Source organism: Tiliqua scincoides, chromosome 1 (genome assembly GCF_035046505.1).
Source record: "Tiliqua scincoides isolate rTilSci1 chromosome 1, rTilSci1.hap2, whole genome shotgun sequence".
NCBI lineage: Eukaryota > Metazoa > Chordata > Lepidosauria > Squamata > Scincidae > Tiliqua > Tiliqua scincoides.
This window is the reverse complement of record NC_089821.1, coordinates 258,638,943-258,653,815: the sequence shown is the minus strand read 5'-3', so window position 1 is coordinate 258,653,815 and position 14,873 is coordinate 258,638,943. Positions and strand designations below refer to the sequence as shown.

The following is a 14,873-nucleotide window of genomic DNA, read 5'->3' as shown; positions in this document are numbered from 1 at the left end:
TAATTTTCTTTATCTAAATCTTTAGATACTTCCCAACAAACTTCAGGATGTTTTGTGTGTCCCAATGTCACTGTTAAATACAACAGAAGATGTCTCACTGTCAATCTTGTGGACATCATCACGATTTTGACTCTAAATCTTTGCTAATAGCGTGGCCAACAGATGAAGATGGCAGAAATTAGTAGAAAGGAATAGAAGGAAGGTGAAGTCAAACACTCTGCTTGCTGAAGCACTCTTATGTTTGTTCTCCTTGGCAAAGGCAGTTTGCTGGCCCTTTTCCTGTGATCCTGAAAACAGTCTACAGTGCACCCTTCCTAAATATGGCTTATAGTGTCATATTCTGACTGAAATCAGAAAATCAACAGTATTTTGTCCTTGATTTTGCAGGTGAGGTAAAAGTGAGCCCGAACGTCTTCATTGTCCCCTCAGTCTTCTTCAGGCACACCAATGATTCATTTGTCTCAGCACTGAAGAGACCCTTTCCATCAGTGAGTTCTCCTTATGGGAGTTGTTGTCAGATAGTAGAGGCCAATCTCAGTCGTGCATAGCTCCTCAATGCTATGGAGCATGTCCTGTTTTTGATGAGGACCCCACCAAACACTTCACAGAAGTATTGCTTTGAACAACACCATCCTTTGGTTACTGGTCTGCATTTCTTACAGTTAAACACTGCCATTTTGATAAATGCAGATGTCTGTGTGTAGTTCAGAGTCTCTCTATTGGTAAAAGAATAAGGGGATACTGGGCAGCAAGATGGGGCCAGGAAAAAACTGTCAAATCTTCCCAGCAAATGCAGAGATAGGGAGTTGCATGACCTATTGTCTTGCTTAGCATTTCAGTGGGGTCATCCTAAAACTGCACACAAGCTTAACCTCCTTTGGATTCTTGTCCAAGGAGTCTTTCATCCACACTGCTCCTTCCCACCTGTTTTGCCTTTGGTCTTCTTTCTGTGAGCCTGATAGCAGCAGCCTCTCTGCAACACTGTCCTGCTTCTGCTCTCCCCCGCCTCCACTTTCTAAATGTTACAGGTGATCTGCACAGGCACCTATTTGCCAGATCCAGACTCAGGAAAGTGTTGATGGGGAACAGTCATGGTTGAACATTCCGCCACAAAAAGACAGTCAAACTTTCCTGTGCCTTGAGTGTCAACAACATGCCATCAGAGAGAAGGATTTAAGGCAGATTCTCTGTGACACAGTCATTTTTGTTTATTAAAAATAATGGAGATTTCTTCATAGAGGAGAAATAAAAAATGTGATTTTCCTCATCTGCACTCTGAATAGCACAGTCCAGGAATATGCTGTAAGGAAGCATCTACGAGGGGCACTTCACACAGGAATCAGAGGAGCTCATTCTGTTTCTGGGTAGAAAAAGAAACGCACTGAGCTCCACCTTCTTCCCTCCCCTCTTGTTTCTTGCAAAGATTCCTTCCTATATTTCTTGCTGAGCACTAAAAATGTCAGAGACATTTCCATGCAAATTTATGCCTTTCATTACACATAAGGAGGTTAGGCACTTCTTGATTTAGAAGGCTCATGAACCTAACTACTGAACAGAATTACTATTAAAGACCCCTTACACTTTCAACATTACACAAAATACTTACACAAAAATGAGACCATACTCATCATGGTCTAACTCAGTCTCATTATTTTCTTGGTTATCCAGATCAATTATTATATAGTCATTAGAAAGGGTGGCACCACAGAACATATGGTTAATATCGCCAGTATAATTATGACTCTTCAAAATGTGAACTTTTTTTAAGCATCTAAGTGACAAGAGGGGGGCATTTTTAACTTTTTAGAGGCTGCCTACTATGCACAGAGGAAAGTGTGAGATTATAATTCTTGTGAATTATACAAATCATATTCGCTTATGAAAACATAAAGCTCTTTCATGGAATTACTTCTTTTTTATCAAACTATAGTCAAATAGCATCAAATGATCCTAGAGAACAAACCAAAGACCTAAGAAGCCAGGCACTCCCCCAAAGAAGCACCTTAGAGCTGTGGTGCATTGTGCCATCTGATGTACGCACATTAGTCAACCAAACAAACAATTGCTTGTTTGGTCTTTGAGGCGGGCTTTCCTCACCATTCTGTACAGTGCTGACATAGTCTAGGTTATTCTGGGCACAGCTGGAAAAGGCAAGACATGCTCTGCGGTATCAGTTACCTGAAAAGGGAGACGCAATCAGAAGTGAATAACATTCTGAGATCAAGTTTGGGTCCTGATTCAAGCAAACCTGAGAAAAGAGTGGCTGTGTCACTTTAAAACCAAGTGATAAATCCACTATACAAAACAAAAGTGCAATTTACAAAATTGTCAATAGTCATATGACAAAACAGTGGTAACAAATATAAAAACGTGGTAGATAAGTTCTCTGCAAATCTTCTGAAGTATACATTTTAATAAGAAATGATAATGAAGAAGCATTGAAGTATTGCAATGCTTGCATTGTAGAGATGGAGGAGGAGCCACACACTTGTGCAATCCAGAATAAGCCGTTAAGAAGTGTTACATTTATTACGGCACATGGTCCACCAGTTACTTAGAGTTTTTGCATGTTACCTGGAATACTCAGCATCATCTCCACATACACTTTCGGCAGCAACAATCCTAACACGACCTGCTTGATAGTACACTGTTTCTCTTGGGGATCAAAATACTGTACTGTACTGACAATGGAACCTCAAAGTACTAATATACGTACTCCATCTTTGCAGCTCCTACGTCAGAACCATTTTTTGTTGAATACCAAAGCCAGACTGGAAAAATGCCTCCAATTATTAGGATTATGCCTGCTCAATTCAGTACCAACAAGGAGAAAACCATGCATCTTCATAAACTTGGAGGAGAATTCGCTTATATTTTTCCCACTCTAAATAGTAAGAAAAATTACCTACATAGATGGCAATAGAGAAAAACTCTGAAGTCTTCATTATTAAGCCTCATCACTAATCTCTGCATCACAACTATGAACATAATTTTCAGACCCAACAATCACTACCAGTTCAGTCCAGTGGCATCCTTAGAAGTTTCATAAACAAATCATAGTATGTACCATATCTAAACAGTGACCCAATTGAGATCTGAACAGTAGTCTTTGATTTTTCCAGTCCTACTTGAGAAGCAAAGCATGATAGAGGTGCCCCCTCCCCAAGGCTTAGCTGGGTAGTTGGGAACCGGGCATCCGGGGTGCTTATATAAAAGGTATTAATTTGAATTGTTTCACCTCTATGGAAGGTTGGTGCTGAAAGTTGCAAGAGCAACATCAGCAAATATGAAACATTCTACCAACCATTCCCCTGCCCGTTAATGGATTTCTTTTTAAATGAATCTGTTCCAATGATTTTTTTTAAAGCAGATATCTAGCACCAAAGTATGGCTCCATGCAAAATCATGTACAAATAGCATACATTCTATTACATATACTCTTCCCTTGCAAAGACAGATAAAGGACAGATTTACATTGACAAGTCAGAGTCCACATACAGTTACTGCCAACAACAAACAACAGTTTATCTGGTACAAGAATCAATTCAAAGAATGCCTTCTGGGATATATGGGGAGGCAGTGTATTGTTCGCTGCAACACACTTTTGCCGTTCCATTTGCAACTTGAGATTATAATCAAAACTGCGGACTGCACTGCAAAAGTCTTTGTTCTTGCATCTACCAACATGACTCAGCTGTAGTTGAATTGATTTCCCAAAGTATTGATCTACAGGTGACCTTCTGATATCCTGCTAGTTGTTGGTTAAGTGCAAAATACATGTGATTGCAGACAAGATATATGAGCCATTTCAAACAGTGGCCACAGCACCAAGCAGACTAACTTGCATGGAGCCCAATCAAGCTGGAACCAAACAGATTTCCCCCCCCCCCCAACCATAATATAACCTGACCTAGTTTGAAAGTCTGTTGAGTGTAACCCAGAACAGATCTTTAAAATGAATTCCGGTGTCCAGTTCAACAGAAGTCTCTCTCTCTCTCTCTCTCTCTCTCACAAATTTACTAGCCCCAACTAGAATAAATCATAACCACATAAAATTAAAGCCTAGAAGCAATGTTGCACATTCTGTGTTTGTGTAGGCTTCTGAACTCTGTCCTCATAAAAAAAGACAAAGGTTTGCTGTTTTAAGGATTAAGGTTGCAACAAGCTTTAAATAGTTCAAATTAAGCATGTGCTATACATTTACTATAGTTTCATCCTTTGCATTTAAATATATTTTTGATCATAAGCATGGATTAGGGCCAGCTTCTTAAAAAAAAAAATCAGACCTATTAACTTGTCTTTCCTGTAAAATGGAACTAAAGTTGTAGTGAACCAGCAACAAAACTTTAACTTTGACTTGAACTGGAACAGCTTCAATCAAAATCAAGCGGGAACTGAAACCAAACCCAAAGATGTTGTGATGTGACTCCCTGCCCAGTTGTAATGATATTGATGGTTCACCACCACAACCACCTCTTGGCATGTGACATTTGAGCACAGACATATCTGACTTTGACCAACCTTTCTCCACACTGACTAAGGTAAGGGTGTGCAAGTGAGCAAGGGAGTAAGTATATGTGAACTTTAAAATGAATGATCTTAAAATCCATGGATGCAACCCAGAATCAATATTGCCAATCAGCTTGGACTGAGCTCAACAGAAATATGAAGGGGTCAAGTTGAGACCCCCATAGCCCACCTCCTCTCTTAGTACTATATTTTGTGCTATCCTACACTTAACATATAGGGTTTCTGCAACAGATAAAAACATTGAACATTACTTAGAGGATTTTAAATAAAGCAGCATTTTTTCCTACCAATAAAAGCAAGCTTGGAAAGATAATTCTTTCACTGTATGAAGCAGTTTCTATTTTAACATTTTATATCTTTCTGCAGAAGTCATTTTCTCTTCATCTTAATGCTCTAAACCAATGCTTTAAAAGACATATATACAGTATACATTCATGCCAAGACTGATCTGGACAAGTCAACCAAATGAATAAGTACTCATTTACCTTTGGACTCCAAAACAGGATTAAATTTGTAACTCTCCCACTTTTTTTGGCCATACTATTTTGGGTCAACATATACATATATATTTAAATATGTATAAATGAATGCAAGAGCTCCATAGGTAGCTTTCTAGAATACACAGATCACTGATAATGATGTATGCAAATGTAGCCATGCTGAGATACTTCAGCAGTTGCCGATTAACAATTACGAGAGAACCAGAATTAAATTGGTCTGGACAATATCACATGCTGCGCAGAAATACAAACCATGCTCAAGACTGAAGCATACATAATGACTTATTGTGTACAGAGATGTTTTACGGTACGACTTCCTGCCGGCCCCCCTATGCAATGCAAAACTTTCCTCTAGGGGTTCACTATTTTTTTTGATACAATGCTGAAACGTAGTCTAACTGAAGCCTCTTTCATGGATACACAGAAAAAGAACTCATGCTTAAGCACAGCCAGGTTTTAAAAATCTCTTACACATTAGGTTTTTTAAACAACACAATATTAATTTCCATCAACGGGAGTGGATTCTTCATACTATAAGAGTAGCCATGCTGAAGGAGTGCATGTCTGGTCTCTTACTGTGCAAAAATGAAGTGTGCTGCTTTCAAGGCTACTGCAAACCTGATCTGTGAAAAGAATAAACCCTCTAGGCTTCAAGGAGGTAAATGTTTTTCTTCTTTCGCTGCATGCATTTGCAGAAGGGTTGTAGTAGATTCAAACAACCAGTTCTAAAGCAAAGGAAGGGGAAAATAGAACATTATCCCCTTGGGGATAGCAAGTGTTGGCATCACCAGTGAACAAAAAAGAAAGAAGAAAGGATGAGATACTTTACCGGTGCAGAAGTTCATAAGAGCTGAGGAATTGCACACTGAAGCAAGACAAGGCAAGCCGTCTTCCATTCTGGCCACCTACGTTACGAGAGCTACAAACCAGTTCTGTGTACGCTTCCTGCTGCCTTCCTGGAGTTTCACAGCGAACCCCTGCTCTCCAGATCAGACAACATACTTTGAATTCTGGGGAAATCCTGCCAGCCCAGATGGCCCACCACAAAAGCTCTTATGCCCAGCACCCACAAGAACTCATTACAATCAGCTTTCCTCCTCCGAGCCCTGGCACTCGACTGAGCAAATGGAGAGCTTCTGCCTTTGAGTGTGTGTGAGAGAGGGAGGCAGAAGGGGGTGGGATACATAGGGGAGAAAAAAATCCAAGTGTGCTGTAGGGAGGGACTAAATTCTAGACGTCATAAATATACTAATAAAGGCACTTACTAGCACAGACACTACACAGTAATCTGTCACACAGCACAAGCTAGGAATGAAAGACCTCAGCATTTGTTGCAAGTCTGATGTGAGTGTGTGTTTATGGATTATTATTATTATTATTTTAAAGGTAGAAATGAAAGAGTCTGGGATTTTTATTAACTGGTACAACAACTGGAGTGGGGACACAATGGTTTCAATTTATTCCTCTGTTTAAATCAAGAGAAAAGAGGATTTAAACTGAAGCACTGAATGTTAAGCTTTTCTCTCTTCAGGTCAGTCTGCATTGCAGCCCTAATTTCAACAGTAAGATGCACACACATTATAACAAAAGCAGCAGCAGCAGCAAATAGTTATTCTTATAACATCAGTATAAAGTTAGAGAGCTGATTCCTTTGTTGTCCATTTTTAGGTCAGAGCACCCTCATAATTTGATTTATATAGAGTTTTATACATAAATAAAGGGAAAAAAGTAACAGACGGCAAGATTCAGAAGCAGAACCTATGCAACCAGTTAAAGAAGTTGTCAAGTGCTTTCTAGAAGACAAAAAGGGAGGAAAGACCTACCTACTACAAACAAGTTCCACCCTATATACCTTCTCATGCGGAATGAATACATATATATCCATAGAGCAAACAAGCTCTATAGGCAGATCACATGCATAAACAAAAACCAGACCATTCTTATAACTAGTAAGACAAACAGGGTTCAGCCATATTGTACCTCTACTGTGGTATAATGGAGACAACACTGCAAAAGGCCAAGGACTTTATGCACAAATCCATAGCCAGTGAAATGCAGTGGGCCGCCTTTACAGGGGCATTGTCTCACAGGCTAACCTACCTCACATGGCTGTTGTGTGCATAATATGCAGATCTCCACCAATGCCTGGAAAGGCTTGAAAGAATGACAATGTCACCAAGTTAGTGACCAATCCACGACTTCAGCATTATGAACTTGATTAGCAGAAGGTGAAGGCAACCATCCACAATTGTTAGCACTGCTTTGACACAGTATCTCTAATGGAAAAAAAAAAATGTGCAGTTTTCTCAAGATTATTACTTCATTAAAGTGTGTGAGAAAGTACTCATATTACAACTGCACAGCAGTCCATTTCAAAAGATCATGCTTTTGTCTGACTTGCAAAATTGAGCAGAGCCAGAGGAAAGTTAATGAATGCAACATGTGTTCAGTCTTTTTGGTAGCCGTGCCTAAAGCCAACTGGCAGAACGATCACAGTAAGATAAATGTCAAAACAAAGCAATCTTACTGTGTGGAGTGACCCCCTCCCCTTCGATCTTTTTAATATGTTAAGAGTAATTTTCATCTACGACTACACAGCCTTAAAAGTGTAGAAATTTAAATAGGCAGAGATTGGCACCCTAAAGAAAATACAATGGAGGTGGTAAACCTGAACTGGCACAGTACTAGCAAGGAGTATTTCATAAAATTACATTGAAAATCAATACATTACTTATATTTATTTACATGTTGGTCTTTAATTTAGATAGATATTAGAGAAAGATTGTATGTGAGCACTTGCATACGTGCATAAGATGTTGCAATTTAATACCAAGGAAAATACCTCAAATCAAACCTTACATTTTGGAGACAGAGAACCGAACAATATGAAATTATACTTTATTTAGGGGATTTCTACACCACTTTTCAAATAAAATATTTATAAATAAAACAGAAACATTTGCCAATTCTTAAAAAACTGGCACAAATAAAAGTGGCAGCTAAAAACAGAAACCCTAAAATGCCTTGATCAGGAAGAATGAAAAGTCTTTGTCAGGCCTGCCTCTCTGAGGAGAGAGTTCCACTGAATGCTGCAACAGAGAAGGCTCTCCAGCCACTACCTATCTCACCTCTAACAGCTGCAGCACTGAGAGGAAAACTTCTGAGCCCAATTTCGGGCCATGGACATGTTCCAAGTACCTTTCCCACAGACCTCACTGGGAGCCACTCAGTTCTAGGAAAGAAAAACTGGCTGCTGTTAGGAATAAAAGTGGAGACAATCACATTCGCCATTTGCTCCCTATGCTGTCAATGTTAGTTTTAGGAAGAAAAGGAGCAGATTCTGGCTACCTGTGTCTGGCTACCTTCTTCTTTAACTTGCTCTTTTCCATAAGAGTCAAACTGCTGCATGCAGAGGACACAATTGTGGAGACAATAAATCACCTTTCTGGCTACAGGCAGCTGACTTTCATTTACAAGGACCCCCCAGGACAGACATCCTTCTCACCAAATGCACCTCTGAGGGGAAGAACACAGATACAATGCCTCCCCACCCCTGTCATTCTGCCAGGATATTTCGCCTTGCTCTTCTCAACCTCCAACTTCATCACAAAGCTGACAATTCACTGTGAAAGTATATTAGAATGTCACACAACGAGAACAGGGCAAGTTAACTAATAAAAATAATTCCATAGTTCCTTTATTGGAAAAATGGGGGCATGCAGCCCAAGACCCAACATGGTTGCCAGTTATCTGAATAATTTTTATCTCGCACCTTTTTCCGGAGATTCATGCACTCTCTCTCACATGCACTGTATGTTAGGTATGGGCAGAATACGCACTCTGTTATTCTAGTGATTTTTGGTGGCAATGGGCAGGGCATAGCCACAACATGTTCATAGATTTTAAAGATCTCATTAACCACTAAGGGCGCAATCCTAACCCCTTATGTCAGTGCTTTCCAGCACTGGCATAGCGGTGCCCAGGGGACGTGTGCTGCATCCTGCAGTTGGGTGTCACTCACAGAGGCCTCCTCAAAGTAAGGGAATGTTTGTTCCCTTCCCTCAGAGCTGCACTGCCCTTATGTCAGTACTGGAAAGCACTGGCGTAAGGGGTTAGGATTGTGCCCTAAATATAAAAAAACAAACCTAAGTAACAGATCTGACCCCAGCAATCCTACTCTCTGTAACCGTTCCCTATGTCAAACTCTTCAAGCTGAAACTGAGGTTATCCAATACTGTTCTCAACCATTAAGACATGTTTGCAAATAAAATCATAAAAAGTAGTAGCTTACATCAAAATTGTACATGCCCCTCATAAAATGTGGCAAAGGTCATTGCTTCAGGTGGCTTTCAAAGGAGATTAGACAGATTTCTGGAAGAAAAGTCATGACTGTAGCCATAAAGGTATTTTTATTATAATACAAATTGTGGAAAAAGAGTAGGATTTCCACAGCCAGGATCAGCACCTATCAATACTGAACAATAACCTACTCAAGAAAGCCAACATTTGTTTCTTTGTCCAGGGGGGGCCTTTGCCCATGCTGGGCCTCTGGATCTTCTCGAACCTCAGCAGTGCATACCAATATCCTGGACTCAGGTTGGGGGATCAAGGCTGGGAAAGGAATTAGGATATTGGTATGCACTGCTGCCACTGATACCACCCCCAGCCCAGCCCTAACTTGTCCTTCTCTGTGCCCTGATCCACCCCCTCCAAACCCCTGGTCTGACTTAGCAGCACCTGCAATCTTCCCTGGTCTACTGGAGTGTGGACCTGACACTTGCCAGTGGCAGTCAGGGCATGCTGAATGGCTTGTTGCATTTTGCAACCATTGTAAAGGACCCTATACCACCAGAATGCTTTGTGCTTTGTGGGGGGCAAGACCCTAATAGGTTTGGGCCGCAAGTGAAATCAAGCCCACCAAAGGGGGACCCCATAAGCCCTCCAAAGGGGACCGGAGCACAGCTCCCTCTGGAAGGCTTTCTGAAGCCTGCAGAGGCAGTACACATCCGCCCGCTGCCTCTGCAGGCTTCAGAATGGCCTTTTTGGCCAAAAGAAGCTACTTCCAGTCTCCTGGGGGAAACCAGAAGTGACGTTTTTATGCCATATAAGGCATTCTGAGGCCCAGGGAAGCCCCTGGAGAGGAAGCCCCTTGAGTACAGCCTCTGGAGGGCTCTGATGGTGCCAAGATTGGCTCAGTGTAAGTCTGGGGAACCCGCGTTGAGCCAGCTCCCTGAATACACAATCCGCAGATACGGAGACCCCACCTGTATATCTAAATTGGTATATTTTCTGCCCAGGAACAGGTTTCTTTTGAGTTTATGGCTGCAGGTATGGATATCCATTCATTTCATTATGAGAAATGTCTGCATGGAAGAGAGAAACATTCCCCAAAATTGACTAAAACACTTTTCAAATGCAACTGGCCATGACCCTGCAAGTTTTTGATTAGCTTTCTCTAGCATGACAGTCAGAAACTGGCAGCTGCTTCACCTGTGTACTATTAACAAGAGGTGCAGTGCTGCACAGTAAGAAATACTAACTATGGAATATTGCCAATGAGTATCTATTGCCACCCGGGCAGCAGAAAATAACTTTCACAGAAAACATTTAACAGCACTAAGAAAGTGAGACCACAGGCAGAGGCACTAGTTCCTTATTACGACTAGTTTGGGTCATGCAGGTGATTTCTAACAGGAAATTAAGGAAATACTTCTGTAGCAAAAATAAAATGCATACTTGGGTAAGATGCAAAACACCAACTCAGTATTTTTAGGGACTATAAAGCTCAGGTTTAAGACTCAAAGCTGAAACTCTGATGTTTTTTAAGGAGATATTTCTGATGCCCAGTACAAGACAGGTGACTGGCCCACAAAGATGACAGAGCAAGGAACAATCACACACATACGTTGCATAAAAAGTTAAAGAGAGATTAAATCAAATACTTTTTTACACAACGATCTGCTTCATATGATCCAAAAAAAAAAAAAAGATGACTGCATGAACTTGTACTAGAAAGTCAAAGGAGCACCAAACCCCAAGTGTTCTCCATTTTCCTTCTCAGCTTGGGGGAGAAACTATGATGCACAAATCAATGGCGAGCCTGAGAGGGGACAAGGGGGACAAACACCCCAGGCACTAGACTGGAGAGGTCATTGTGCCACCATCCACCCCAGCCCGTGGCACCTGCCTTGCGCCACTCAGGACAAAAGCCCAGAAGTGGTGGGCCAGAGAAGCAGTGTGCTGCCTCCTCCAAAAGCCTTGCAAAGGCTTTGAAGGGATGAAAAGAATCACTTCCAGTTTCGTGGAGGAAACTGGAAGTGACTTTTTAAGCCCTTAGAAGGCTTTAGTTCAAGCAACCCAATGGAGCTGAGGAGGCTTCCCTGGCCCTCAGAATGCCTTCTAAGGGCATTAAAACGTCACTTCCTATTTAATCTGTGAAACAGGAAGTGACTTTTTCAATCCTCCGAGGCCATTACAAGGTATTCAGAGGGTTGGGAAGGGTGCACACAGCCACCTTGTGCCTCCAGAAGGGAGGTAGGGAGTGGCAGCCTGGCACTGAAGGGGGTTGCAGCCTGTGGTCTTGGACCCAGGTGGTACTGGGGTCAGGATCACCACTGACACAAATCCTGATTTCATCTAACAAGGAACCCAGTTAATTCTATGTTGAACCACAGCTCCATTGTGTTGCTTGAACTAAAGACTGCAATGTAATTTTGACTAACAAATGTTGAAAATTTTGTTTTTAAACAAAAATTATATTTTTAAAATGCTTTTAAAAACACTAAATCTATCTTCCCTATCTTCTCACAAGATGCTTATAAGGATAAAAAGACCCTTATAAAAAGAGTCAAAGGGAAAAATTAGTATTTTTAAATAGGTTATAGTGCTTTGAGAGGAACAAGTTTATTGAGAGTTACATGAAGTAGGGCTTTTTATGCTTCACATGTCTATAAACAGGATGATTTAGCTATTTCCTTTAGACAAGTCCAACAGAGTTATTTAAAACAAAATATCCTGCAATTAACCTTCCTGGTGGAATCTATATATTTACTAACTGCTACAAGTAGGGAGAATGAGTGGCGGGAGGGAGAGTGGTGAGAGATGTGAAGGAGGAATTTGCTACATTTGCTTTTTTTTGTTTTAAAACTGGCCTACACAAGCACACAGGAAGATGACAACCTTGGATTACAGCCAAGTACATGAAATTTGTCAGCAAATACATAGCCTTGAACAGAAGAGACACCAATCTTATCTTAGATGTATAGGGGGGAAGTTCAGGAAAAAGGAATAAAGTCCAATGCCTTGAGAGACCATTGGGCACGGATCCAGTGGCACTTTGGACCTTTCATCTCAAAGCAGCTCACCCTCCTACATCAAGGTGCTTTTGCAAATTGCACAAGTTTCAAAATCTACTTTCTACGCAGAACTGGGAGTGGGAGGGGGCATTATGAAGACTGTTGAAAACTGCATGCCCAGCAAAGCTTTAAGGACCATGATTAAATACAAGCATATCTAATACAGTGTTCCTTATGGGGAGGCCTCAGTAGTATACCTTCTTCAAACAGGGTTGCCAACTCTGATACCCAAAAGTGTTGTTGTTCTCTCCTACTCCCCAAATCTCATAATCAGATCCAGTGCAGGAGCCAGACCGAATATAAACTAGCCATTCAGGCTCCAGTAATGGTTACCTGGAAAAATGCAGCTTAGCTGGTCAGACCAGTAATATTTTGCACACTTAAAAAAAATTAAATAAAACATTGGTTTGTTGTACTATAAACATAAACTGAAGGAACTCTGAGCTTCCATTTCCCCTTGTGCAGCCAGCGGCAAGGGAAAAATTCCTGTAAGTTATAGTATAGCCCCTAGTGTTGTTCATACCTAAGAGCTGTGTTTAACTATGACTTTCAATCAAAATCTGGAAGGCTTGAGCCATGTTCACAATTCAAAATCAAAGAATCAAATGTAGTTTGTCAGACTGACTCAACTGTATAACTGGTTAGTTGGCAACCTCATTCTTAAGTAACTAGCTTTGAGAGTCACTGCATTTGCAAGCTAGAAATATCCAATAGCATTAATCAGGGCCAACCTCAACGCAATCTGGCCAAATTGGGCTCCGCACCTGGAAAGGCGCCACACTGGGGACGCGAGCAGAGCAGTTGGCACTTCACTCTGTAGCTGATGCTCCGGCATGGAATCTTCCATGCCAAGGCGTTGCAAGGAATGTATAGTGAGCGGAGCATTACTGCTGAACAGCACTCCTTACTATCTCCCGAATCCAATTGGCTTGAAATTGCAAGCCCCCCCCCCCCGAGCAGTTGTCAATGAAGCCCCTGCAGGGTGCCTCGCTGCTGCAGCTCATTCTGGTGAGTGGAGCTGCCCCACGGGAGTCCCCTCCCCCCGCCAAAAAAATATTTTGCATTGGGCCCCACAGCTCCTAAGGCTGGCTCCCAGCACTGACTTCAGGAAGGTACTTAAAGCAGAAGAGTCAAGCATTTTCCTATCCTACCGTGGTATTTTGTGGGAAATTAATGAAAATAAAGGAGGAAAAGCTGTTGAAGCAATACAGACTCATATTCTGCAGTTACTGAAAATATCTTGCAGCTGGGATCAAACTGTGCATTCTAGATACCATTCCTATGTAATGCAGTTCGGGGGGAGGGTGTAAGAGGAGAGATGACATGACAGAGTCTTTTCAGTTGCATTCCCCAGGCTCTGGAATTCTTCCTACAGGAGGCTTAGCTGGTCCCCTCACTGCTTTGGTCCAATGGCACTTTTATCAAAGAAATAATACACAAAATGTTGACTTATCAAGATATGATAGAAAGCATTTCTTCAATTGCCATCTCACTGTATTTCATCTCTAACCTGACTTACACTTAGGTTTTCATTAGGAAGATTTCAATTTCTTCAGTTGGTGGAATTAGTTATATTTTTATTAATTGAAATGTCTACTAAGACCCAACCAGGTTTCTATATTTAGCACATTTACTTGTGAATTTTTCTAACACAGCAATTGCTAGCTGAACATCAGAGTTGCTCAGGAGGTGGCTTTTAATACGATAGCATTCCCTTGGCACAATTGGTTGTCCATATGCCTTACACCGGTTTTGTTTTCTTTGTGCAAGACCACAGAGATCTGTATCAAAGGAGCATAGAAAGATCTGCCATCATGTTTCAGCACTGGGCTGATTATATGTTTCCTTATATTACACACGCAAGTTGTATGTCAAGTATTTTGGTTCTTCCCATACACCAGCAGGAATTCCAAAGAATTAAAATAAATGACAAACCCCCAAGAGCTACAGCCTGTCCTAGCACAGGGCTCCTCACCAGTATCATGAGTTGAAGGGAAGGACTAAGTTCACCTTCCTGGTGCATTCCCTTCCAAATCCTTCTCAAGCATCCCAGTCCGATATAAATTGTGTGAAAAGCCACCGGTTCTCACCACACCACCACCTTCCATAGCAGCACTCAATCACCTGCAATTCTCCCATAGACTTTGTATTAACGATGGCAGCTCCTGGATTGTAGAAGCTTGCAGTCGAAAGTCAAACATGAAGCCAAGACTGGCTTTGCAGCCAGCAAGATAGAAGCACAGCTTGTCCTACTGCCATCTGCTCTGACTGAAAGCATCTCTAAACAGGATGAGGAGCACGGTAGCCCACAGAAGCAACAGAAGGAGGTTTGTTGCCCACTTAGCTTAACTGCAGCTGGAAACAGATCTTGCCTTCTAATTTATGATGCCCGAGACACATTATCTGGACTAAAAATTAGCAGTTCAGTTTCAGGCTCAATTTTCTCTCTCTCGTCAAGCTGCTCCCAAAACAACAGGGTTCCTACTTT

At 41.4% G+C, this 14,873-nt stretch overlaps 1 protein-coding gene across 2 annotated transcripts in view; it reads right to left on the bottom strand.

Annotated features, from left to right (window-relative positions):
* EML4 (EMAP like 4) overlaps positions 1–6,044 on the bottom strand; it is a 92,570-nt gene extending 86,526 nt beyond the window's left edge. For both annotated transcript variants that reach the window (XM_066623342.1, XM_066623333.1), the window contains exon 1: positions 5,860–6,044. In XM_066623342.1, the coding sequence (XP_066479439.1) occupies positions 5,860–5,926 (67 nt within the window). In that variant the 5' untranslated portion in view covers positions 5,927–6,044. The remainder of the gene's footprint in view (positions 1–5,859) is intronic.
* Positions 6,045–14,873: the final 8,829 nt, after the last annotated feature.